Consider the following 24,180-nt stretch of genomic DNA (forward strand, 5'->3'; position numbering starts at 1 on the left):
ATAGCCTACGTCTACTTAAAAAATTTAATCAATAATTATCTACTCCTGGCAAACAAAGAATAAAGGGGAACTACCTCAACTTGAAAGAATATCTACAAGAAACCTACAGCTAACATCATACTTATGGTGAGAGACTGGATGTTTTTTTTCCTATGACTGGGAGCAAGGTCAAGATGTGTCCTCTCACAACTCTCATTCAATATCATACTGGAAGTTATAGCTAGGGCTGTAAGAAAGACACAAAGATACAAAAAAGAGGGAAGGAAGGAAAGAAGGAAGACAGAAAAAGTATACATGTGGAAAGGAAATAAAACAGTCTTTATTTGTAGAAGACGATTTTCTATATAAAAAGTTTCAAAGAATCAATCGAAAGAAAAAAACAACTGTTGGAACTAATAAATGATTATAATGAGGTTGCAGAATACAATGTAAATATACAGAAGTCAACTGCTTTCCTACAGACCAGCAATGAACAACTGAAATGTAAAATTAAAAACAATACCATTTACATTAGGTTCCCTCCCCCTGCCCCCCCAAAAAACATGTATAAATCTGAGAAAATATACACAGGGTCTATATGAGGAAAACTATAAAATTCTGTTGAAAGGAATCAAAGATGATCTAAATAAATGGGAATAGTTTCCATGGTAATGAATAGGAAGACTCTATTGTTAAAACGTCAGTTCTTCCCAAGTTGATCCATAGATTCAACACAATCCCAATGAGAATCTCAGCAAGTTATTTTGTGGACATCTACAAACTGATGTTAAAGTTTATATAGAAACAAAAAAGACCCAGAATAATCAACACAATACTTAAGAATAAAAACAAAGTTGGAGGACTGATACTACTGAACTTCAAGATTTACTATAAAGATATAGTAATTAAGATAGCATGGGGATTGGGAGATAAGGGAGATGTTGGTCAAAGGACACAAAATTTGGCATGAGGGCTCATGCATGTAATCCCAGTACTCTGGGAGGCCAAGGTGGGCAGATCACTTGAGGCCAGGAGTTTGAGACCAGCCTGGCCAACATGACAAAACCCTGCCTCTACTAAAAATACAAAAATTAGCCAAGTGTGGAGGCACACACCTGTAGTCCCAGCAACTTGGGAAGACGGGGCATGAGAATCACTTGAACCCAGGAGGTGGAAGTTGTAGTGAACCAGTCGCACCACTGCACTCCAGCCTGGAGGACAGAGTGAGACTGTCTAAAAAAAATAATAAATTTAAAAAAAAAAATTTCAGGGCTCAAGAGAGCTATTACACATCATGGCAACTACAGTTAATAATAATATTATATACTGGAATATTGCTAAGAGTAGATTTTAAGTATTTTAATGACAAAAAATGATAATTACGTGAGGTAATAGATATGTTAAATAGCTTGATTTAGCCATTCCACATGTGTACACATATCAAAACATCATTTTATACACTATAAAGATACACAATTTTTACCTGTCAACTAAAAAAAAAAAAAAGCATGGTAATAGCTAAATATATACATATATATATATATAGTTACAGAGATCAACAGAACAGAACAGAATAGAACAGAACAGGGAGCCCCCAAACAGATTCACACAACTAGAGTATAAACTGATCTTTGACAACGGAGCAAAGGTAATTCAATTGAGAAAAGAAAGTATTTTCAGCAAATGGTGCTGCAACGACTGGACATCCACATGTAAAAGCATGAATCTAGACAAAGACCTTACAGTTTTCATAAAATTAATTCATAATGGATCACAGTCATAAGCATAAAATGCAAAACTATAAAGTAGACAGAAAATTACACTGGAGATAATCTAAATGACCTTTGGTTAGGTGATGAGTTTTTAGATACAGCACCAAATACTATACAGGAAAGAAAAATTGTTAAGTTGGACTGCATTAAAATTAAAAACTCTGCTCTGTGAAAGACACTGTTATAACAAGAAGCCACAAACTGTAAGAAGTATTTTTTTTTAAATCTGACAAAGAACTGGTATCCAAAACAAAACAAAACAACAACAACAAAAACCGTCAAAACTCAACAATAAGAAAAAAAAGCCAACTTAAAAAGGACAAAAAACCCAAACAGACACTTCACCGAAAAAGATACACAAATGGCAAATAAGCATTTGAAAAAATGCTCAACATATGTCATTGGGGAACTTCAAATTAAAACAATAATGATACATCACTACCTGCCTCTTAGAATGGCTAAAATTGACAAACTGACCATATCAAATGCTGACAAAGACGTAGAGCAACAGGAACTCTCACTAATTGCTGGTGGGAATGCAAAATGGTACAGTGATTTTGGATGACAGTTTGATCATTTCTTACAAAGCTAAACATAATTTTTCCATAATATCCAGCAATCATGCTCCTATGTATTTTTCCAACTGAGTTGAAAACATGTCCACATAAAACCCCAAACATGAATATTTATGGCAGTATTATTTATAATCACCAAAAGCTACAAGCAAGATATCTTTCAATAGGTGAATGAAAATGAATAAACAAACTGTGTTACATCTATATAATGGAATATTACTCGATGATGAAAAGAAATGAGCTATTAGGTAAAAACAACAGCAACACCACCACCACCACCAAGGAAGAATCTTACGAAAGACTGGCTAAGTGAAAGAAGCCAGTCTGAAAAGTCCACATAGCATATGATTTCAAACATACAACATTCTGGAATTGATAAAAATATAGAGAAAGTAAAGAGGTAAAGAGATCAGTGGTTGCCAGCAGTTAGTGGGTAGGGATAAACAGGTAAAGCACAGGGGATTTTTAGGGCTGTGAAATTATTCTATATGATACTATAATGGTGTGTATATGACATCATACATTTAATAAAAACCATATAACTATACAACAGAGTGAACTTTAACGTAAATTTTGGTCTTTGGTTAGTAATAATGTATTAACATTAGTTCATTAGTTTTAACAAATATATCATACTAATGCAATACATTAATAACTGACACCAGGTGTGGTGGCTCACACCTGTAATCCCAGCACTTTGGGAGGCCAAGGCACACAGATCACTTGAGACCAGGAGTTTGACACCAGTCTGGCCAACATAGTGAAACCTCATCTCTATTTAAAATATAAAAATTGGCTGGGTGTAGTAGTGCATGCCTGTAAACCCAGCTATTCGGGAGGCTGAGGCACATAATCACTTGAACCCTGGGAGGCAGAGGCTGCAGTGAGTTGAGATCGTGCCACTGCACTCCAGCCTGGGCCACAGAGTGAGACACTGTCTCAAATAAATAAATAAATAAATAAATAAAGCATTAACTGGGAAAACTGTAGGTTGGGGAAGAGGGCTATATGAAAAAACTGCTATTTGCTCAATTTTTCTGTAAATCTGAAACTGTTCAAATTAAGTCTATTCATTGTGTGCGTGGGCACGTGTGTGCATAAACTCATGCATCAAACTGGAAAAATAAAGCTATTTACAGCTATTTATACTCTTAACTGATAATACAGAGTGGCCAAGAAATAGACAATATAAGAGATAGGCATGTCTTAGAATTTACCATTTAGTTATTGTTTCGTTTTGCTGTCCCCCACTCCCACTCTCAACATTCCAGAAGAAAAGAAAGAAGGGATAGTCATTATTCAGCCTGTGCAGGTCTAGCTCTTCAGACACAAACATGGATAGTATCAGAAGATGCACGAAAATCAGACTGCACTACAAATTAAAAAAGAATAAGGTCTAGATTAATGGCTATAAATCACCAACTCCTAAAACCGAAGTACAAACTAATAATCTTCCGAGGCCTGGCAGGAATAAAATTATACAATATATGGGTTAATACAACTGACTGAGAGAGATACAGCCTATGCCAAACTAAAGAAAGCTTGCCTGGCCTACAGGCCTAAAGGTTCAAATGTTTATTAAAAAAACACAGTAGTCACATAAAATGTCTGCTGGCTGGCTGGAATTCCATCACCTACAATTTACCTGCTTTCAAAAACTGTGTTCAACATTGAGAAAACAGAAAACCACTTATCTTGAGCTTAATATGGGCTTCTTTTTCCTTAACTGTAGAACACTTACTGAAATATCAAATCAATGGTTAGGATATGTATCCTAGGCAGGCCTAAACCATTAACATTTGGTTTAAGCAACTTTGTATAATTTACCTCCTAAATCATAAAGAAGATACCTAAACATTTATATTAAAACAATACAACTCAAAGAAATTGTCATCTCAAGCAAATAATCCTGATGTTAAAATTATTTCCATCTTACATTCATAAAATCATCAAATTTTGTGTTTTCACATAACTTCTAGAAACATACAAACAGGGCTATATAAATTGAGAAGTTATGAAGCCAAAGTAGACTGTACATCAGGAAGCTCATAAAAGTTGCTCTAAATTCCCTCTGCAAATGTATTTGATTTCTCCTACACTTCATCTATAAAAAACATTCATATAATGCTTTTATTTAATCATGAATGGCACCCAAAATGTGATAATCTCAACCTTTATGGTTTAAGTATGAAGAAATGAAATTATGAATAACTTTGCATATAATTCAGATATAAAGAGTGAAGATGCCAGTAAACTAAAAAAAACCCACACTGATTACCGTATCACTAGAGTTTCAGTGTCCCAAAATGAAAAAGCTTTAGAAATTGATTTCAAAACAATGTAAATATGCTTAACACTACTGAACTGTACACCTAAAAAATGATTTATAAAGCTAAATCTAATGTTATAGATATTTTTACCACAATAAAAATATTAAATTAAAATGTTATTTGTTAGCATGCTCCATATAATAAATGCCTAAAATTAATGTTAAAATAAAATTAATATATGGCAGAAATATCATCTCAAATACAGTTTTTGCCTGTACAAATTATTTCTAATACCAAAAAATAATATAAGGTGAAATTAAATTCTCTTTTTCTCTACATTTCCCCTAACCACTGAGTGTACTGTACAGAACAGTAAGATATATTTAACTAGCTTTTCATATCTTTTACCCTAAACATTATGATGCATAAACCAAATGAATGAGTAGACATTATTCTCTTTCTCAATAATTGAGTCAAGTAAATGATTATTATACAATAGTCATAAACTTCTTCAATTTAAATCTACCACTCTTTAGCTCAGTTTTAAAAATGTTTTATATATTTTAAAAGTTTTAAAATTTTATATATATGTATGGCATGCCTACAATTTCATCATAGCAATCCTGCAGTTATACAAACTAAAACAGCCTTTCACTCCAAGATGTGATGGTCCATTTAAACAAACAACAATCTAGAAGATCCCTGCCCCAGTAAGAGACCACACAGTTGTCAATAAAAAAAATGTAGTTTTTCTAAAAGTAAGGTACATAGACTACTGGTAATAATAAAATTTACACAGTGGTACGTAGTGTACATAATGCGGTATACAAATACACATTTATTATTATTTTTGTGACGGGGTCTCACTATGTTGCCCAGGCTAGTCTCGAACTCCTGAGCTCAAGCAATCTAACCACCTTGGCCTCCCAAAGTACTGGGATTACAGGCACATGCCAACACGCCTGGCCCAGATACACACATTTTTAATTTTAGTTACTATAAATTTATTTTTATAGCTAGTTTTATTATGGTAAAGCATATTGTTTCCCTATCTAGGGTAATGAAGTTTCATGTTGAAATAGATTTATTTAGGTATAAAAGATGGTCAAATTTAAAGAGAAACACTAAATTTAAAAAGTATACATGATATATAAATTTGGCAAAATTGTTAAGATATGATGTAAGTGACTTAAGTTGGGGAAGCACTGCTGTAGGTTATGTTTACCATAGGCCAGGCTCAGTGGCTCATGCCTGTAATCCCAGCACTTTGGGAGGCCAAGGTGGGCGGATCATTTGAGGTCAGGAGTTTGAGAACAGCCTGGCCAACATGGTGAAACCCCGTCTCTACTAAAAATAAAAAAAAAAATTAGCCAAGCATGGTGGCACGCGTCTGTAATCCCAGCTACTGAGGAGGCTGAGGCAGGAGAATTGCTTGAACCCAGGAAGCAGAGGTTGCAGTGAGGCAAGATCACGCCACTGCACTCCAGCCTGGGTGACAGAGCAAGACTCCACCTCAAAAAAAAAAAAAAAAAGAAAAGAAAAGAATGGTGCCACTAATGTCAGGCATTCTGCTAAGTACCTTACACACACAATTTCATTTGATCCTTATAACAATCTATTAGATTATTACTAAATTGAATTTACCTATTTTATACTAGAAAACTAGGGGTCAAAAACGCTAATGCACTTGCCCAAGATCACCAGAGGTAGTAAATGACAGAGCCAGGGTTAAAATCCACGTCTGTCTGACAGATTCTAGAGTCTTCGTTTTCACTCCCTATGCTATTCTATCTCTCTAGTCTAAAGGAGGAAAGATTGAGAAAATGAAGTAGACCTAAACCGAACCTCTTGTCGAGGGAGACATATCAGTCACTTAGTATACTAATTCCCAACATAACATCATTTGTAATATGTATGTCACATAGTTAGAAGACAGCTACAGCAGTTGTTGGGGCTTCAGGTACAAGCTTTGTTGAGCCAGAAAACCCTAGCGGAAGGACTATTCACTGTGCCATATCTAGAGGAAGGATCAAGCAACAAAGCCATTTAGAATATCAAGTGCATGTTCCTTATATCCATATATCCTTGTATCTCATGTATTCAAGAATATCTGATTACTACCACTGGTTAAATAACACTTAACAGTCCCTACATCTAGGATCCCAAGAGAGAACAAAGCATACTTTTGCTAGAACAAGGGTCTTTCCTGGTCATATTTGCTTGTCAAATGGCCCAATACTGAAAAACATACCACTGATGGCTCTCAATGTGCTTGATTCTCAAGCACATTTGAGATGTAATAACATAGGAGCCAATGGTCTACTGAATTACACCATCATATGACTATAGGACAAAGAAATCAAATTTTATTAGAACAAGTTAAAGAAAAAATGAATCTTCCTGTGTACACTATGAATTACTGCATTATGGAAAGCTGGGCAATATGTACCTGAATTCATTTAGGGCATCAACTATTCGATTATATGCCAAACTTCTCTGACTGGCATCAGCTGATCTCCGGCTCATTTTCATAGCCTTGAAAACAATCATTAAGATAGTTAATTCTTATGTTAATCATGAGCAAAACATGGAAAAAAGTCTTTTTTAGACAGAGTCACATATTTACACAACGCTCTATCAAAATTCTTATCGAGAAAGAAATAAAGAAAGTAAATGCATTTATTGTGGCTTTTTCTTCTACACATTTGGTAATTAATGAATGGTTGAACAAAGTTCAAAATTTTTGACTGTTTTCAATCTCTTATTTTTAAAACTGCAGACTGTCAACACATAAAAAAACTGATGTTGACAGTTTCTGGGTTACAAAAAACTTATTTTTCCCAAACAGAACAAGACATAATGGTAACTCAGTAACAACAACTCATGGTTTTATGCTTATATTTCACAGATAACAATTCTGTTAACTCCTTTTTTTTTTTTTTTTTTTTTGACAAGAGTCTCACTCTGTCACCTAGGCTGGAGTGCAATGGCGCGATCTCGGCTCACTGCAACCTCTGCCACCCGGGTTCAAGCGATTTTCCTGCCTCAGTCTCCCGAGTAGCTGGGATTACAGGTGCCTGCCACCACGCCTGGCTAATTTTTATATTTTTAGTAGAGATGGGGTTTCACCATGTTGGTCAGGCTGGCCTTGAACTCCTGACCTCGTGATCCACCCACCTCAGCCTCCCAAAGTGCTGGGGTTATAGACATGAGCCACTGCCCCCAGCCCTGTTAACTCTTTTTTAAAAATTTGCCCAGCCTGGCCAACATGGCAAAATCCTGTCTATACTAAAAACATGAAAATTAGCCAGGTGTGTTGACACACGCCTGTAATCCCAGCTATGAAAGAGGCTGAGGCATGAGAATCTCTTGAACCCAGAAGTCTGAAGTTGCAGTGAGCTGAGATCATGCCACTGCTGCACTCCAGCCTGGGTGATGGAGTAAGACTGTCTCAAAAAAAAAAAAAAAAAAAAAAAAAGGGAATATAAAGATTCTATAATAAGATAGCTAAAGGTGTTAGTAATATTTGCTTTTTTTTTTTTTTTTAAGACAGAGTCCTGCTGTGTTGCCAGCTGGAGTGCAGTGGCACAATCTTGGCTCACTGCAACCTCTGCCTCCCAGGTTCAAGCGATTCTCCTGCCTCAGCCTCCCGAGTAGCTGGGACTACAGGCACACACCACCATGCCCCGCTAATTTTTGTATTTTTAGTAGAGATGGGGTTTCACCATGTTGACCAAGATGGTCTCGATCTCTTGACCTTGTGATCCGCCTGCCTCGGCCTCCCAAAATGCTGGGGTTATAGGCATGAGCCACCATGCCTGGCCAATATTTGCTTTCTTAAAATATATTTAGCCAAGGTTAAAAAGCCTTAATCTAGGTAGGCAAAAAGGGGATCAGGATTAGGATATGGAGGTCAAAAAGAACTTTAATCTTTAACACTTTTTCAAAGAGAATTGAATTCTGTATTCTTTATATAATTACAAAGTGATTAAATATTGTTTAAAAAAATAATTAAGATGTCAGCCTACTTTAGGCCAGAAATCATGTTCCTGTACACCCAAAAGCTTCAGAGGGTGAAAGTGAAACACACTTTATGTTTTTTCAAACTGTTAAGAGACTGGCAATTTATAAAGAAGTGAATACTATTTTGCTAGAATTTGGTAGTGTTCTTCCTTAATCTTATCAGCAATGCTATTTTTAAATTAAATCACAAATCTCAAAAGGTAGAAGACTTCAAAATAATTGCCAAGGTGTTCAGAAACAAAATCCATAGCTTTTATTTAAAAAAAAAAATAGTTTGACAACTGGCCCTAGAAGATAACTTCTTTGGATGGTACAATATTCACGATTATATTCTATTCTTAATAATATTCCATCATTAAGTAACTACTATAGAACTTTAAAAATTAAGTCCCATTCACTTATGTAAAAGCATTCATTTAATTTCATCTTTCAGCTTTAATAAAAAATGTGATACTACAATTGAACAAATATCCAAACAACTATAAGCATTAACAATGTACATTTTAGGTCGGGGTCCCCAGCCTCTGGGCCGTGGACCAGTACCCGTCAGTGGCCTGTCAGGAATTGGGTCGAGCAAGCAAGTGAGTGACCATTACTGCCTGAGCGCTACCTCCTGTCACATCAGTGGCAGCATTAGATTCTCATAGGAGCGCATACCCTATTGTGAACCGTGCATGCAAGGGATCTACGTTGCACACTCTTATGAGAATCTAATGCCTCTGAAACCATGGCAACTCCCCACCTCCCCAGCCCCATCCGTGAAAAAATTATCTTCTACAAAGGGTCCCTGGTTGCCAAAAAGGCTGGGGACTGCTGCTTTAGGTTACAGAATTATCAAAGCGTTAAAACATGAAAACACTTGAAAAGTAATCTTTAATGAGTTGTATAATGCCCATTTCAAGTTTTATACAAAGTTTGAAATACTTCTCCAAATAACTAAAAATGTCAGTTCACCCACAACTTATTACTGTGTGTGATGACTTTGGCTAGACTACAAAATGTGAGTGCAGCCTATTGAAGAAATGTAATCAGTGTCTAACTTAAGAAAAGGTAAATGAAAATGGCCTTTACTCATTTGTTCAATAAAAATGTATTGCTAATGAACTATTTATTTTTTGACATACTCAATATGAATAACTAACATCTACGTCTTCTCTAAAGGCAGATGATCCTTAGTCACTAATGAGTTATTGAGATACATCCTTTCCTTTCTAAACCATTCTAACGGGTCTACCCACCTCTCGTCTCTTATTCCAGTCTCTTCAAAACGCACTACCAAGTGCTCGTTTCAGCAGCCATATACAAAACACACTGCCAAGTTAATCTCCCCAAAGTACAACTTGCAAACAGCCTTAAAGACAAAGTCAGAACTCCCTGGCAAGCACGCTACATTTTTTGTCATCAGGTACTCATTAACTTCGCCAGTTGTACCTCTCACTATTCCTCTTCGTATCCTTTCCCTTCCACAGACTGTTGCAAAAAACTCTGGTGACAGCCACTGATTTTATCAGCTCAACTTCTGGGAATCTCCTCTAAAAAATAATCTGGAAAATTCACCAAGATGTTAACGATAGGGTAGCAACAATTGTGCAAAAGTAGAAATGGCCTAACAGGGAAACTGTTACTTAAATTGAGACCTACTAAAATATATGTAAGAACCATTTACAATAACTTGAGAAATGTGTATGTGACAATGATGTTTTTTATTTTACTATTTGAGATAGGGACTCACTCTGTTGCTACAGTGCAGAGGCACAATCACAACTCACTACAGCCTCGACCTTCTGAGCTCAAGCGCCCCTCCCACCTCGGCCTCCCTAGTAGCTGAGACTACTAGTGTGCTCCCCCATGCCTGGCTAATTTTTAGATTTTTTTTTGTAGAGACCGGGTCTTGCCATGTTGCTCAATCTGAGTTTTTTTAAATGGGCATATAATTTGAAAAATGTAGACACAGCACAATCCCTACCAAGTAAAAGCACAATATGCATAAAAAAGGCCTAAACAAGATTTTTCAGCAATGAGTTACTGTGTTCCCTTTGGGTGGCAAGAATGTCGATTTTCTTGCTATTCTGCTATATCCAATTTTCAGAGTTTTATGTTCCAAAACATCCCATACATCCTTCAAAATGCAGTCCAAATGAAACTTCTTCCCAATAGGAAGTCATTTCACTTTCCCCCAAATTTCTAAAAAAACTTTGTCCTTCCTTTTTAGCTTAGATTCTAGTATTTCACAATTTACATATTTGTATCGTATATACTATCTCAGTAGCAACTGACAAAAGTGATCACTCCTTCCTTGAAATACTTTCTGTACTTGGCTTTCCCCAAAAGAATACACTCTTGTTTTTTCTCCTAATTGAATAGCCAGTCCTTTTCCTTCACCTCTGCTGGTTCCTTCTCATCTCGTCAAACTCTTAATGTTAAAATGCACCACAACTCAGGCTTACCATTGCCTGTCCTCTCTTGCCAATCTCCATCAGTTTCATGGCTTTAAATACCATCTATACACTGATGACTTCTCTGGTAAACTCCAGACTCATAAAAACACAAGGATGTCCATATGCAAATATAAAATACCCATCTTCCTTTATCAAATCTGTTTCGCTTGCAGTCTTTCTCACTTCAATGCTGGCAACTTCATCCTTTTAACTGCTTGGCTAAAAAAATCTTAGAGTCAACCTTAATGATTAGTCTACCAGCTAATCAAACTGGCTGTTTTCAAAATATATCTAGAATCCAACTCTTTCTTACCAATTCAATCACTAAAGTGGTTTGAGTATTCATCATCTGGATTACTGTAACAGTATGCTAATTGGTCTCACAACATCTACTTTTGCTCCTAGAAATCTATTATCCACCAGCAGTAAGAGTGATCCTCATAAATAATGTCCTTCTTCCTCCACTGAAAACCCTCCAATGGTTTCCCATCTTTCATACTTTTGTAAGAATAAATGCTAATGTTCTTACAATGGTATCTTATAAGGTCCTACATGATCTAGTCTCACTTCAACCTAGGCACCTTGGCCTCATAATGCTGCTTAAGTATCAGGCTTACTCCTGCAATAAGGCCTTTGCCCCTGCCTGGAATATCTTGTTCCAGATGGTTGTAGCTCACTTGCTCCGTATTTCTGGACCACATTCACATGTCCTTTAATAAGGGGCATTCCTGACTAGCCTATAAAAATTAGTAATCCTTCCTTCCAGGATCCCTTATATACCGTTCTCCGTTTTATTTTTCTTCACAGGACTTATTACATACATCTATATTCATATGTTTATTTGTCCCATGAGGTCAGAAGTGTTGCTTTTATCACTTCTCTTTAGTTGGTAGAACGGTGTCTACCACATTTTAGTCCCTCAAATATTTATTTACAGAACAAATGGATGATCTTATATCTTTTACTAGACAGTAAGCACCTTAAAAAGGGTTCAATCTATTTGCATCCACCAGAGCACTTTATAGGACACATGCACAACGTCTGTTAATTTTTCTGCCAAATTAATAAATATAATGCTTAATTGGGAGAATAAGATTTTAAAAGGAAAAGACATAAATAAATAACTATGCTTACCTGTTCTATTGCACTCTTTAATTTGTTCATGTGGCTTTCAAAGAGAGGAAAATGTGAAAAAAAGAATTCATTAAATTTGTTATTTTCATCTTCATCTTTGGACAATGAAAAGATTACCCCAATTGCAATCTTCTTTTTCCGCACAATTCCTGGGTTAGGGCCACAGCTTTCATCTGAGAGATTAAAGCTTTCTTCTATAGACCTTAAAAATAAATGTTTTTTTTTTAATTTACAAAAGTAAAAATAATTAAATTCACAATTTAATCTTCTTGCTAATTAAATGTAGGTAAGCTAAGTCTTTTGCTGTTTTATCAAACAAACCTATAATTTCATACCAATTGTATATCTCTTTAAGAAATCTACTGGCTATTCCTTCAGGTTCATGTTTTTGTAAGAAATTTTACTACAGAGTCAGATTGGGAACATTTTTTTGTCCAATTAGAAGTAACTAAAGAAGTAGATAATCCCAATTCATAATCAACCAAAAAGTGGCTAAATTTTAAGATTTACAGATGAGTCTGGTACAATCTTTTCCCTGTTCTAGGCCCTTCTGGTGTCTGTTTTTGATTTCAGGAGTAAAGTCAAAGATGAAGGAATAAAGGAAATAAAAAAGAGGAGAAAACAAGAACTTTTAGTATCTACAGTTGTACTTAATGTAGATTAAAAACTAATCTTTCAAGAATGAATTACCTTGCCAAAATAAAAACATGGAAAACTGAAATATCAAAACATGTAGTATATAAATCAAAGACCTAAACATAAAACTCTTAGAAGAAAACAAAGGGTAAAGGCATCATGCATCATGACACTGATTTGGCAATGGTTTCTTGGATATAACACAAAAGGCACAGTCAACAAAGGAAAAAAAAATAAACTGGACTACATACAAATTTAACCTTTTGTGCATCAAAGGACACTATCAATGGAGTAAAAAGGCATCCCACAGAATGTAAAAAAAATTTACAAATCATATATCTGATAAGGGATCAATATCTAAAATATATACAGAATTTCCACACATCACCAACAAAGCAAAAAAATGCAGTTATAATATGGGCGAAGGACTTAAATAGACATTTCTCCAAAAAAGATATACAAATAGCCAATAAGCACAAGAAAAGATGCTCAAGTCAGATGTGGTGCCTCATGCCTGTAATCCTAGCACTTTGGGAGGCTGAGGCAAGTGGATCACTCGAGCCCAGAAGTTCTACTAACCTGGGCAACATGGCGAAACCCCATCTCTAAAAAAAAAGAAAAAAAAAAAAATTAGCCAGGTGTGGTGGCAAGCCTGTAGTTCCAGTTATTTGAGAGGCTGAGGTGGATCACCTGAGCCCAGGGAGGTTGAGGCTGCAGTGAGCCGGGATTATGCCACTGCACTCCAGCCTGGGCGACTCAAAAGGGAAAGAAAAGAATAGAAAAGATGTTCAACTTCACTAATTATTAGATAAATGCAAATAAAATCCACAATGAGGAACCACTTCAGACTCATTAAGATGGCTATTATCAAAAAAACAGAAAATAAGTGCTGGTGAAGATATGGAGAAATTGGAACCATTGTGCATTGCTGGTGGGAATGTAAAATGGTACAGTAACCATGGAAAACAGTGTGCAGCGTGACAGTTCCTCACAAATTTAAAAACAAAATTACCATATGATCCAGCAATTCCACTTCTGGATATATAACCAAAAGTATTGAAAATGGGGACTCGAACAGATACTTGCACACTCATGTTCAGAGCGGCATTATTCACAATAGTTAAGAAGTGGAAGCAACCCAAGTGTCCATCAATAGATAAATGGATAAACAAAATGTGGTATGTATATACAATGGAATGTTATTCAGTCATAAAAAGGAATGAATTTCTGACACATGCTACAACATCGATAAACCTTGAAAACATTATGCTAAATGAAATAAGGCAGACACAAAAGGACAAGCAGTATATGATTTCATTCATACAAGGTATGAATGAAAATTCATAAAGACAGAAAATAGAATGGTGGTTACAAGAGGAAGAAAAGGGAGAAATGAGGAATTACGTTGAATGGATACAGAGTTTCAGCTGGGAAGAGGAAAAAGTTCTGGAGTTGGATGGTGATGATGGCTGCACAACAATATGAAGGTATTTAAATAAATGTCACTGAACTGTACACCTAAAAATGGTTAAAATTGTAACTTGTTATGTATAACTTACCACAATTTTTAAAATGTAGTAAATTTTAAAAGTTTTCAGTTTCACACTTAAAATACACAGAATACAAGTCCAGGTTCTAAAAAACCCATATAAAATTGTGTTTAAGGAACTACTCAATCTTGTTCTGTGTTTAAAGTTCCAACTTACCATCTAGGAAATACCCCATTTTCCAAACTTGTTGTTTGGCTGCGTCGCCAACGTCGCTGGTAGCTGCTGGCACAACTTCGGGTAAGTGAGGAGTTTGGGGAAGGAAATGGAGTGATCAGCAAGCTGCTGAGAGATGCTGTTAAGTCAGAAGAACAACAAGTATAAGTCAATAACGACTAAGCATAATGACAAATTTCTTTTTAACAAAATTACAAATAGGTTAAGTTAAACTTTATTTTGCTTCATGAGCCTCTAAAATGTTCATTAAAAGAACACATCCTTCTTGGAGCAAGGTCTCAGAGGAGAAAAATCATATATTAACAATGTATCAGCAAAAAACTCTGAGACAATCCCCTTTTGGCATTCCCCTCTAGGGACTCCAGAAGAAAATTATACTTTGCAACAAGGCATTATCCCTTTGGCCACTGGATTGACTGTCCCCTAACTCAGGTGAATCCTTTTAGTTCTTAAATTAAAGGAAATCTGATGCTATTCAAACTTAATGCAGCAGCTGGATTTTAAGAACAAGCTATTGAAAATAAGTGTCTGAATGGCATTTAAAGAGGTCATTTACAAGTATTCATGGATCACGTGTGCACATGTAGTCAAACCTACCACTTTTAATTAAGAATCATGACTATACCTACTATGCTCCAAAAAAAGAATGCTCCCTGGAGCATCTAAGGTGACAAATACATTCCAGCAGACTCCACTCTTTAACGGCTGCAATCCCCTGATCTTGGGGATTATTCCCTTCCCGAAACACTTCTGTGAAATCTGTAAGATATGTTTATTGCTTGAGGTGTTAAGAGCTACAACTGCTGATTTTTCATTAGGCTAGGGGATTTTCATCAGGCTTTTCCCCACTGGATTTAGAGAGGATAACACTTGCCATTAAGGGCTTGCTTTTGTTTGGCAATATTCCAGACTTCTATCTTTCATGATCATAAGCACATACTGAAAATGTATATTCAAAACAGGGAACTATGATCATCACTATTAAAAAGGTACAGGCCAGATGATAAATTATTTTGGACACCAGCACTAAAAACTGAGACACTTTCATTATGAACATCTATTCATTTGAATTCTGACAAATTCAATGATAGAGGATAAAGCTGTATGTGCCATGCAAACATGTAGACCATCAATGAACTCATTCTAAATTACTTTAGAATGCAGATTCTAAATGCAGACCACATTTTATCAATTAGTATTATAAACTCTTGTAGTCCAAGATTGGGTATGTACAACTAAATCTGGGTATGACTTCAGTGAAAAATAAAATGCTGTCCTAAGTTTGGAAAAAATACATTTCACTGCATTCTAATATTAAAAATAACCCTATTAGAAAAAAAAGAAAACACACATTAACTTAAATGGCATATATGAATCCAATAACTTGAAGCAGCCTAACAGATCAGTCTAGCCAGATGCTTCAACTTACAAAGAATATAAGTATAAATAAATTAATTTATCTTCTCTCAAATCTTAAATAAAATAATGAGAATTAAATTCCTGCCAGGGAAGACTAAATATCTAGATTACATCGAAGCAAAGGGTATTAAAAGAAATAAACTCTAGATTCTTTAAAACAAAAATAAGAAACTCAATTAGAAAAGAAAGATGAGATTACTTGAAAAACACAAGCTACTCTTATTAGAGTAGTGGTCGGCAACCCTAGCTATCCATTAGAATCAAGTGTTAGGTTTTGCATTTTGTTTTGTTTCACAAATACAGATGCCTAGAGATACCTTCTCTAGGTTACAAGAGAGTCTTTGAAAGTAGAGTTCAGGCACTTGAATTTTTTATAAAACTTCCCTTTGTTATTCTAATACATACCTAGGGATTGCAATATACAGCAAGTTTAGATTTTTCATTTATACTCAAAACTGAATTATAAAACAATTTCGATAGCAGAGCCATATAATGTAACACCACATGCTATCACACTGAATTAAGTTTCTCATATCTAACAGTAATTCAAGCCTAAAATTACTCCTCCTTTTACTTATGCTGCTCTCTGGGCCCCAACAAACACTTTTCCTTTTAGCTAAAATGCTTTTCTGAGCTTTTGCCTGGATAACTGCTATTTATTTCTCAAAATACAACTCAATCATCATCCTTCTATAAAGCATTGTTGGCATCCCTGCACCTTGCCCAGGCTAAGTGTGGTGCTCTTTCTCTGAAGCTTTTTGCGCAGGCCTATCACTAAATGCATCACACAATGACCTATGACAGATGATTTTCCTAATTTTTCTCCCAGTAGACTCCATACATCTGTGTTCCGTAAGGGCAGACTCTGGGCTTTAATTTTTTTAATGTCCACCATGTTTCAATAAATGTTTGCTAGACCTACAAATTTTGGACAGGTCCATATTTGAAAAAAAAAAAAAAAGTATAACACTGATTCAAAATGCCTATGCTTTTCTGGGCAAGAGACAATATGACAATTTAAACTTTAGTTAGCAGCAAGCAAATATAAGCAAATATGTTTTTTTTTTACTACAGTTTCTAAGCAGTTTTTCTGACCAATGCTTTTCTTCTTATATTCACTAAGCTTCAACCAGTGTACTTTACTCTGGCTTTACTTCATCCTGGCTTTATCCTACTTAGCACACTTAAAAGTAAACATGAAAAATGTTAAATTTATAAGACTTTGCTCTGGTCTTTTCACAGTTCTCTTGTAAGGCTAATATCAATATGAACAAATTTGATAATAAAGGGAGGGATAAAAAAGAAAATCAATGCCAACAGTAATCTCATAAAAAACTGAATACAAGAACGTGACATTACCAGACCGTGCTATGCCACTGTCTCTGTCCTCATTGAGCTCTCTTCCAGGCATGTCCATTGGGTTGCTGTGAACTATAAATAAAGATGAAACTGTCAGTTATAAAATATATTGCTATTCAGGTGGATGAACAGCTCCTTTTAAATAGCAAACGAAATCATGCTCATCTCATTGCATTCCCTTATTTTTTTCAATAGCATGGCACCAACCCAACACCAAGAGCTATTACTCAGTTGAACAAGCTTTGAGAGCTCTGTGAAGATTTGATACACAGTATAAGAATCTAAAACATAATATCTAAAGAAGCAAGGAGTGACTAAAAGTCATATTTTGGAAGCATATTCAGTGACATATTTATAATATACTATTAAATGAAAAAAAGCAAGCTACTGAACAGTATGAGTGCTTGCTGGGACCAAGTGGTGGGTATATCATAGTTCACTGTACTGTTTCTGCCTATAACAATGTATGTTTCAAAATTCTCTATAATAAATTGAGATATTTGTTTGAATAGTATGATCCCCATTTTCTTTAAAAAACAAAAAAGCAGGTATTTCTGGCTGATAAAATGGCTAATATATATTTTTGCCTTTTAAAAGTGTTTTCCAAGTTTTCTACAAATATATATTTTTTATATCTAATATTTACAGGGAAAGAAAATATTAATCAAAACAAGAAGGGCTAAATTGATACCAATCTGAGAACAATGAAGAGTAAATGTGTTCACATTCCAGTAATTTCCACTAAAAGGTTACAATGTTAGGTAATCCGCTAAAATGTGTGAAAACAAGGAATATGATTAGAATCCTGGATATATACACATGAACATACTCTACAATCATCAACTTGATTATGTAAGCAAATATAGTCATATATGCCTTTTACAGAGCATTATAGTAGTGCTTGTTCATCTAAATCTTAGCTCCAAGAAAAACTGTTCTTACGGAATAGTGTAGATCAGAAATTTTACAATAATAACAAGATAGGATAATTTTCTGCAATTGGTGAACTATGGTACAAAAGCTACTCAGCCATGGAAACAAGACAGTGTCACATTAAAAATTCCAAGTGGTATCATAAGAAATAAAGTTCATATTAAGTTTTGGTTTCAGATTCTGAAGTTAAAATCATTATGCCACAAGAGAAATGACAAACTGAAATTTCATAAAAATGTCAATTCTACTGATAATCCGGTGTCTGGAAACTTTAAGAACATGTTCAGTAGAAAAGGAATTAAGTTTTTATACTTCCTAATGCAATGTTTTCTTAACCACAACCTCACCAATTGCATTCATCTACTCTCTTGTTTCCACAGCTTAACTACAGATTCTAGCCGTTGGGGCACACCAACTAGTCTACCCACACAGCACATCGCAAACCTGCAAAGAAAGAGGCGCTCCTGATCAGGCGGAGCGGACCCTGCTCAGAGAATGCCCGCCTGGGGCTGCAGAACTGTGAAAGACCTACATGGCAAAAACGTAAAATACACATGAAAGAGGACTGTTAGAGAAGCCACAATGCGTCAGGGAAAAAAGGTGAGCTAAGGCAGCACAAGAGCAGACCAACAAATATGGATGGAAACTTTTAAACTAAATAAGAATTCAAGCTGTCTTTCCCATTTTTGAAACAGGATGGTGTTTCTTTAGCCATGATTTATATCAAACAACAACTTCATGTATTTTTACTAATAAATCTATATGTAATAAAAACAAGCTTCTGCTATATAAAGTAAAAATTATTTTAAATGTTCAATCCTTTCTAATGTAAAGCAGTATTTTTAAAGATTTGAAAAAGTACGATAATGTTATCTATCTAATCTGATATTTGCCAAATAAATTCAATTTTTTAAAGTTGTTTGAAGATTAAAGTATGTGCCTACAACTGCAGCGAGGAGAAAACCACCTAAGCACTTGGCACACAGCATACAACAGGGTGCAAAACCAGAAGAGATCTTACTGACAAATTAAAAATTGGTTTTTCTAACCCAGTTGTAAGTTACAAAGTAATGGAAGAAACCAAGGTTACTAAACCAGGAGTCAGCCACTGTGGAAGGAGGAACACAAATGAAGCTCATCAGGGACCAGACTCCCAGCTGTTCAAGAGAAGTGGCTGCCACATGCTTCATCAAGAAAAGGTAACTGCAGTCTGAAGACCCAAGAAGGACATTATAGCCTGAAAGCAAGCAGCTGGGTTACCTGTTAGTTATGCTTCATGAAAATAGTCTAAATAGCCATGAAGGACATTTAACTAGGATGGAATACGGGGCTTTCTGTTTTAAAAAGTGACAATTGCATGTTTCTTCTTTCCTTATTTGAAACAGAGTTTTGCTCTGTCATGTAGGCTGGAATGCAATGGCATAATCATAGCTCACTGCAAGCTCGAACTCCTGAGCTCCAGTGATCTTCCCTCCTCAACCCTCCCCATGAGCCAGGACTACAGGTGCATGCCACCAGGCCCAGCTAATTTTGAGAACTTTTTAGTAGAGACAAAGTCTTGCTACATTGCCAAGTTGATCTCAAATTCCTGGGGTCAAGTGATCCTCCTGCTTTGGCCTCCTAAAGTGTTGAAATTACAGGCATGAGCCACTGTATCCAGCCAATTGTAGTTTTCAAATTGCTAACGGATATTATTTTTCTGTAGCAAGAACTTCTATAATTACAGCACATGTACAGCAATCCTTCCATGTCTCAATGGTCAGCTTTTTAATTCGTCCTAGCTTTCTTTCCCTCGTTACTTTAAAAATTATCTACTTCTTCAAACTCCTTCCCTACCTCTTCTTCTCAGCATAAAACTTTTGTTTCCTAGAGTATGCACATGCATATATGCACATACACACAGTAGAATTAACCAGATTGGAACCCTTTTTTTTCCTATCACCCTGCTTCAAAACTTACTCTCTCATCCATCCTTGCCTCCTTCCTGCCTAAGCTGTCATGTTATTCCAGCCTTACAATGTGCTAGTGACTTATTAAAAAATCCTAAGTTCCTCCCTCCCTTCCAAAGTTAACTCTAAGTCAGCTAGGACCCCAATCCCCCATTCTTCTTCAAAAACCTCCTTCTATCAATTACTACTTCTAGTCTTTAATTTCATGCTCCTTATAACTTCTTTATTCTGTCAACACTTAAACACAATCAATTCTCTTCCACCACCCTCCATATATCTAATCTTACAGCAGTTCAGCAGTTCTCAAAATGTCATCCAAGGACCCGTTGGGTCCCCGAGACTTTCAGGGGGTCTGCGAAGTCCTCCATTTTCCAACTACATATCTGTGTGAGACAGGATTTTCTTGATACACTTCAACGAAAATAACATATCACAAAAGACTGAATACAGACGCAGATATGAGAATTTAGCTGTATCCTCATCCACAAATTAAGGAGATTTGTAAAAATATAAAACAATGCCACTCTTCTTACTAATTTTTTGGAGGCCTGTAATAACATAAAAGGGGGTATTAGTGTAATTTTTCAAGGATTTACTAAACATCCTTCAATTTTTTGGTTGTAATTTCTAATAAAGTATTTATCAGTAGTTGTAATCCACATAAACAAAAGTTCTCTGCAGTCCTCAATAATTTCTAAGTGTGTAAAGGGCTCCTAAAACCAAAAAGTTTGAGAACGACTGCTTGCATCTTGGACAAAAGTCCAAACTCTGAGTCGTCCCATTCTGATGTCTATTCTCCCCACTGAAACTGCTCATTTAGGCCACCAAAAGCCTTCCTGTTGCTTAATTTAGTCCATATTATTTTATACTACCTTATAGCAGTAATTGATGCTGATTATATTACACTGTAAACTTTTTTCCCATGTAACACACTCTCTGTATTTTTCCCCCTCAGTCTTAGTCTGTGTGCCTCTCTTCTCCTACCCCTTCTTTTTTTTTTTGAGACGGAGTCTCGCTCAGGCTGGAGTGCAGTGGCACGATCTTGGCTCACTGCAAGCTCCGCCTCCCGGGTTCACGCTATTCTCCTGCCTCAGCCTTGAGTAGCTGGGACTACAGGTGCCCGCCACCACACCCGGCTAATTTTCTTTTGTATTTTACAAAAGAATGGGGTTTCACCATGTTAGCCAGGATGGTGTCAATCTCCCGGCCTCGTGATCTGCCCGCCTCGGCCTCCCAAAGTGCTGGGATTACAGGCGTGAGCCACCGCGCCCGGCCTCGTACCCCTTCTTAGAGCCAGCATTCCCCAGGGTTCCATCTTCAACAATCTTTCCTTCTCATTCTTTACATTTCCTAGGTCATCCTCCATTCCTGTGCTTTCAATTATAATTTATGTCCTGATGATTCTCAAATCCACAGAAGATACAACTGGTCAACTTCTATTATTTTTAAATTATTAAACACTCATCCATTTTTATGTTAAAGAGAATACCCTACAATATACCTATCTAACTAGCTAACAACAATGGATTTCTTCACTTAGATATTCCAGTACTTCCAACTGAACATGCCTAAACCTAAAATCATCAATTCTGATTTCTTCTATTTCCCTTAGTGAATAGCACCAATATACATGCAATTAAACAGCCAGCAAAGTGCCAAACTTGATTCTTCCTTTTCCCTCACCTCTTCTATTTAATTAGCTAATCTGGTCCACTCTATGTCCCTTAGCGAATTTCTCAACAACTATCCCCACTGACACTAATTTACTGTAGGTAACATTATCTGTCATTTGGAGTAACATGATCAGCCTTCTAATATGGGCCTTTTCTCAATCCCACTTATCTGAATCCATTCCTACTGCAGTTAGAATATTCTTCTACAGATACAAATGTAATCTGTGTTGCTATATTCCAAAAATTCCTCTGTGGTGGCCTCGAGAATATATCTCAAAGATCTCCAACTATAAAGAGTATGTTGATTAAGAACACCTGCTGAAATCTATTGCCACATTTGTGCAAGGACACATAGCTGATAGGCTGCTCCCAGCCAATGGCCGAACACAGTAGGTATACAAAGGCAGGCCCATTTTGGGGAGACATGGGACACTTCTGACAACCAACTTTGACTCAAATACTTCCCAGGGCCTTGCTAACCCTCCCTTGAACTGTATAGCGGGCTGAGACACTTCCAGTCAACATTCTATCCCTCTCTCCTTCATTCATGGTCAGACTTACATCACAATTCGATGGGTCTCTCAGCCTTTCCCAGCATTTTCCTCATTTTCCATTACATAGTCATTTCCCCTAATACAATTGTTGCATGTTTAATCCTGTCTTTGGCAAACCGTTAAAAAAAACAGGTAAAGGGCCCGAACCAACACACCTGCACTGGTGCCCAACTACACTACACCAAGCATTAACTCTAAATTCCTCAGTGTGGCCTAAAGTGTGTTTTGTGATCTAGCTTTTGCTCCATTCTTTCTTTTTCATTAACTTTACCCCTACTCTGTGCTCCACACATACTGATTTATTCACATTCTTTCCATACTCTATGATCTCTTACCCCTAGGTCTGTGTACGTACCACTGCTTCTTCATAGAACATTTCTTTCCCTAACCATCTGGCTAATCCTTCAAGCTTAAGCCTCATGTCCTCAAGGAAGCCTTCATTGACTCTCCAGGACTGAATTGAGTGCTTCTCCTTATTTTAATCACACACTGCTTTTAACTCTAAGAATTTACTATAGTATACTGTAACTGTTGTATTACTTTTCTGACTTCCACTAACTATAAATCCATTGAGGCAGGAACTGTGTCTGGTTCACCACTGCATCTTCAGGACCAAGCAGAGTGCTTGGCATATTACAGGTGCTCACCACATACTTATTGATTGATTGACTGATTGATTGGAAATTGAAAGAAAATAAGAAATGGTAGACACACACAAAAAAATCCTTGATTCACAATTAAAAGAGTGCAAGTAAATGTTGCTCATTATTTAAAGTCAGTAGTATGTAAAATGGATTTTCTACTCTATATTAAAAGTGAAGACAAGTATATCTAACCTCTATAGTATAATTTACCTTTATAAGTAATAATGGATTTGTGTTGTTAAAATGAATTCCTTTTGGCTGGGGCACAGTGGCTCACACCTGTAATCCCAGGACCTTGGGAGGCTGAGGTGGGTGGATCACCTGCGGTCAGGAGTTCGAGAACAGCCTGGCCAACACATCAAAACCCTGTCTCTACTAAAAATACAAAAATCAGCCGGGTGTGATGGCGCGTGCCTGCAGTCCCAGCTACTTGGGAGGGTGAGGCAGGAGGATCGCTTGAACCCGGGAGGCAGAGGTTGCAGTGAGCTAAGATCACGCCACTGCACTCCAGCCTGCGTGACAGAGTGAGATTCCATATCAAAAAACAAAAACAAACAAAAAAAACCCATAATTACTTTCAACTTTCAACAAGCCCCTTGAGCTTTGAAAAGTATCAAATTATAAAGAAAAGAGATTTCATTATTTCTTTGTCGCATTTTTCCTTTATTAAAATCAATGAAGTAATCAAGCAAGTTAAGAAAATGCAGAACTTCTATTTTTCTATAACACACACACATTATAAAGTATATGCCTAACACTATGACTAGCCCACAGTAATAGGTGTTTTATAAGTGATTGCTCATTTGAATAAAGACAAATTATAAAAAATAAATAATAGGATGTCATACAGTTCAAGTTGGAAGAAAAAACTTTTCTACTAATATATAACAAATATTTATTAAAATTAATTATAATTAAAAGTTCTTACTAAACAGAAAATGGAAGAAATATTAATACTATTCTAATTGCTATCCCATTCCCTTGGCTACTATATAGCTTTTTATGCACCAGAAATATCGCAATACAGCAGCAGTTCAGTTGAGCTGTCTAGAAAAAATGACCAGAAATTTTAGAAAGTCTGTCACTTTAAAATGTGGT

At 36.1% G+C, this 24,180-nt stretch overlaps 1 protein-coding gene across 7 annotated transcripts in view; it reads right to left on the bottom strand.

Moving 5' to 3' along the window:
* Positions 1-24,180, bottom strand: part of FNIP1 (folliculin interacting protein 1) — a 149,147-nt gene that overhangs the window by 44,886 nt on the left and 80,081 nt on the right. For 4 of the 7 annotated variants that reach the window (XM_003339105.5, XM_054685151.2, XM_063810610.1 and 1 more), the window contains 4 exons: positions 17,330-17,401; positions 14,534-14,669; positions 12,192-12,393; positions 7,046-7,131 (listed from right to left, as the gene is read on the bottom strand). In XM_003339105.5, the coding sequence (XP_003339153.1) occupies positions 7,046-7,131; positions 12,192-12,393; positions 14,534-14,669; positions 17,330-17,401 (496 nt within the window). Of the gene's footprint in view, positions 1-7,045; positions 7,132-12,191; positions 12,394-14,533; positions 14,670-17,329; positions 17,402-18,706; positions 18,791-24,180 lie in introns of all 7 variants that reach the window. The other 3 variants (XM_003339104.5, XM_016953734.4, XM_016953733.4) reach the window with 1 other exon arrangement.

Source organism: Pan troglodytes, chromosome 4, assembly GCF_028858775.2.
Source record: "Pan troglodytes isolate AG18354 chromosome 4, NHGRI_mPanTro3-v2.0_pri, whole genome shotgun sequence".
In the NCBI taxonomy this organism is placed as follows: domain Eukaryota; kingdom Metazoa; phylum Chordata; class Mammalia; order Primates; family Hominidae; genus Pan; species Pan troglodytes.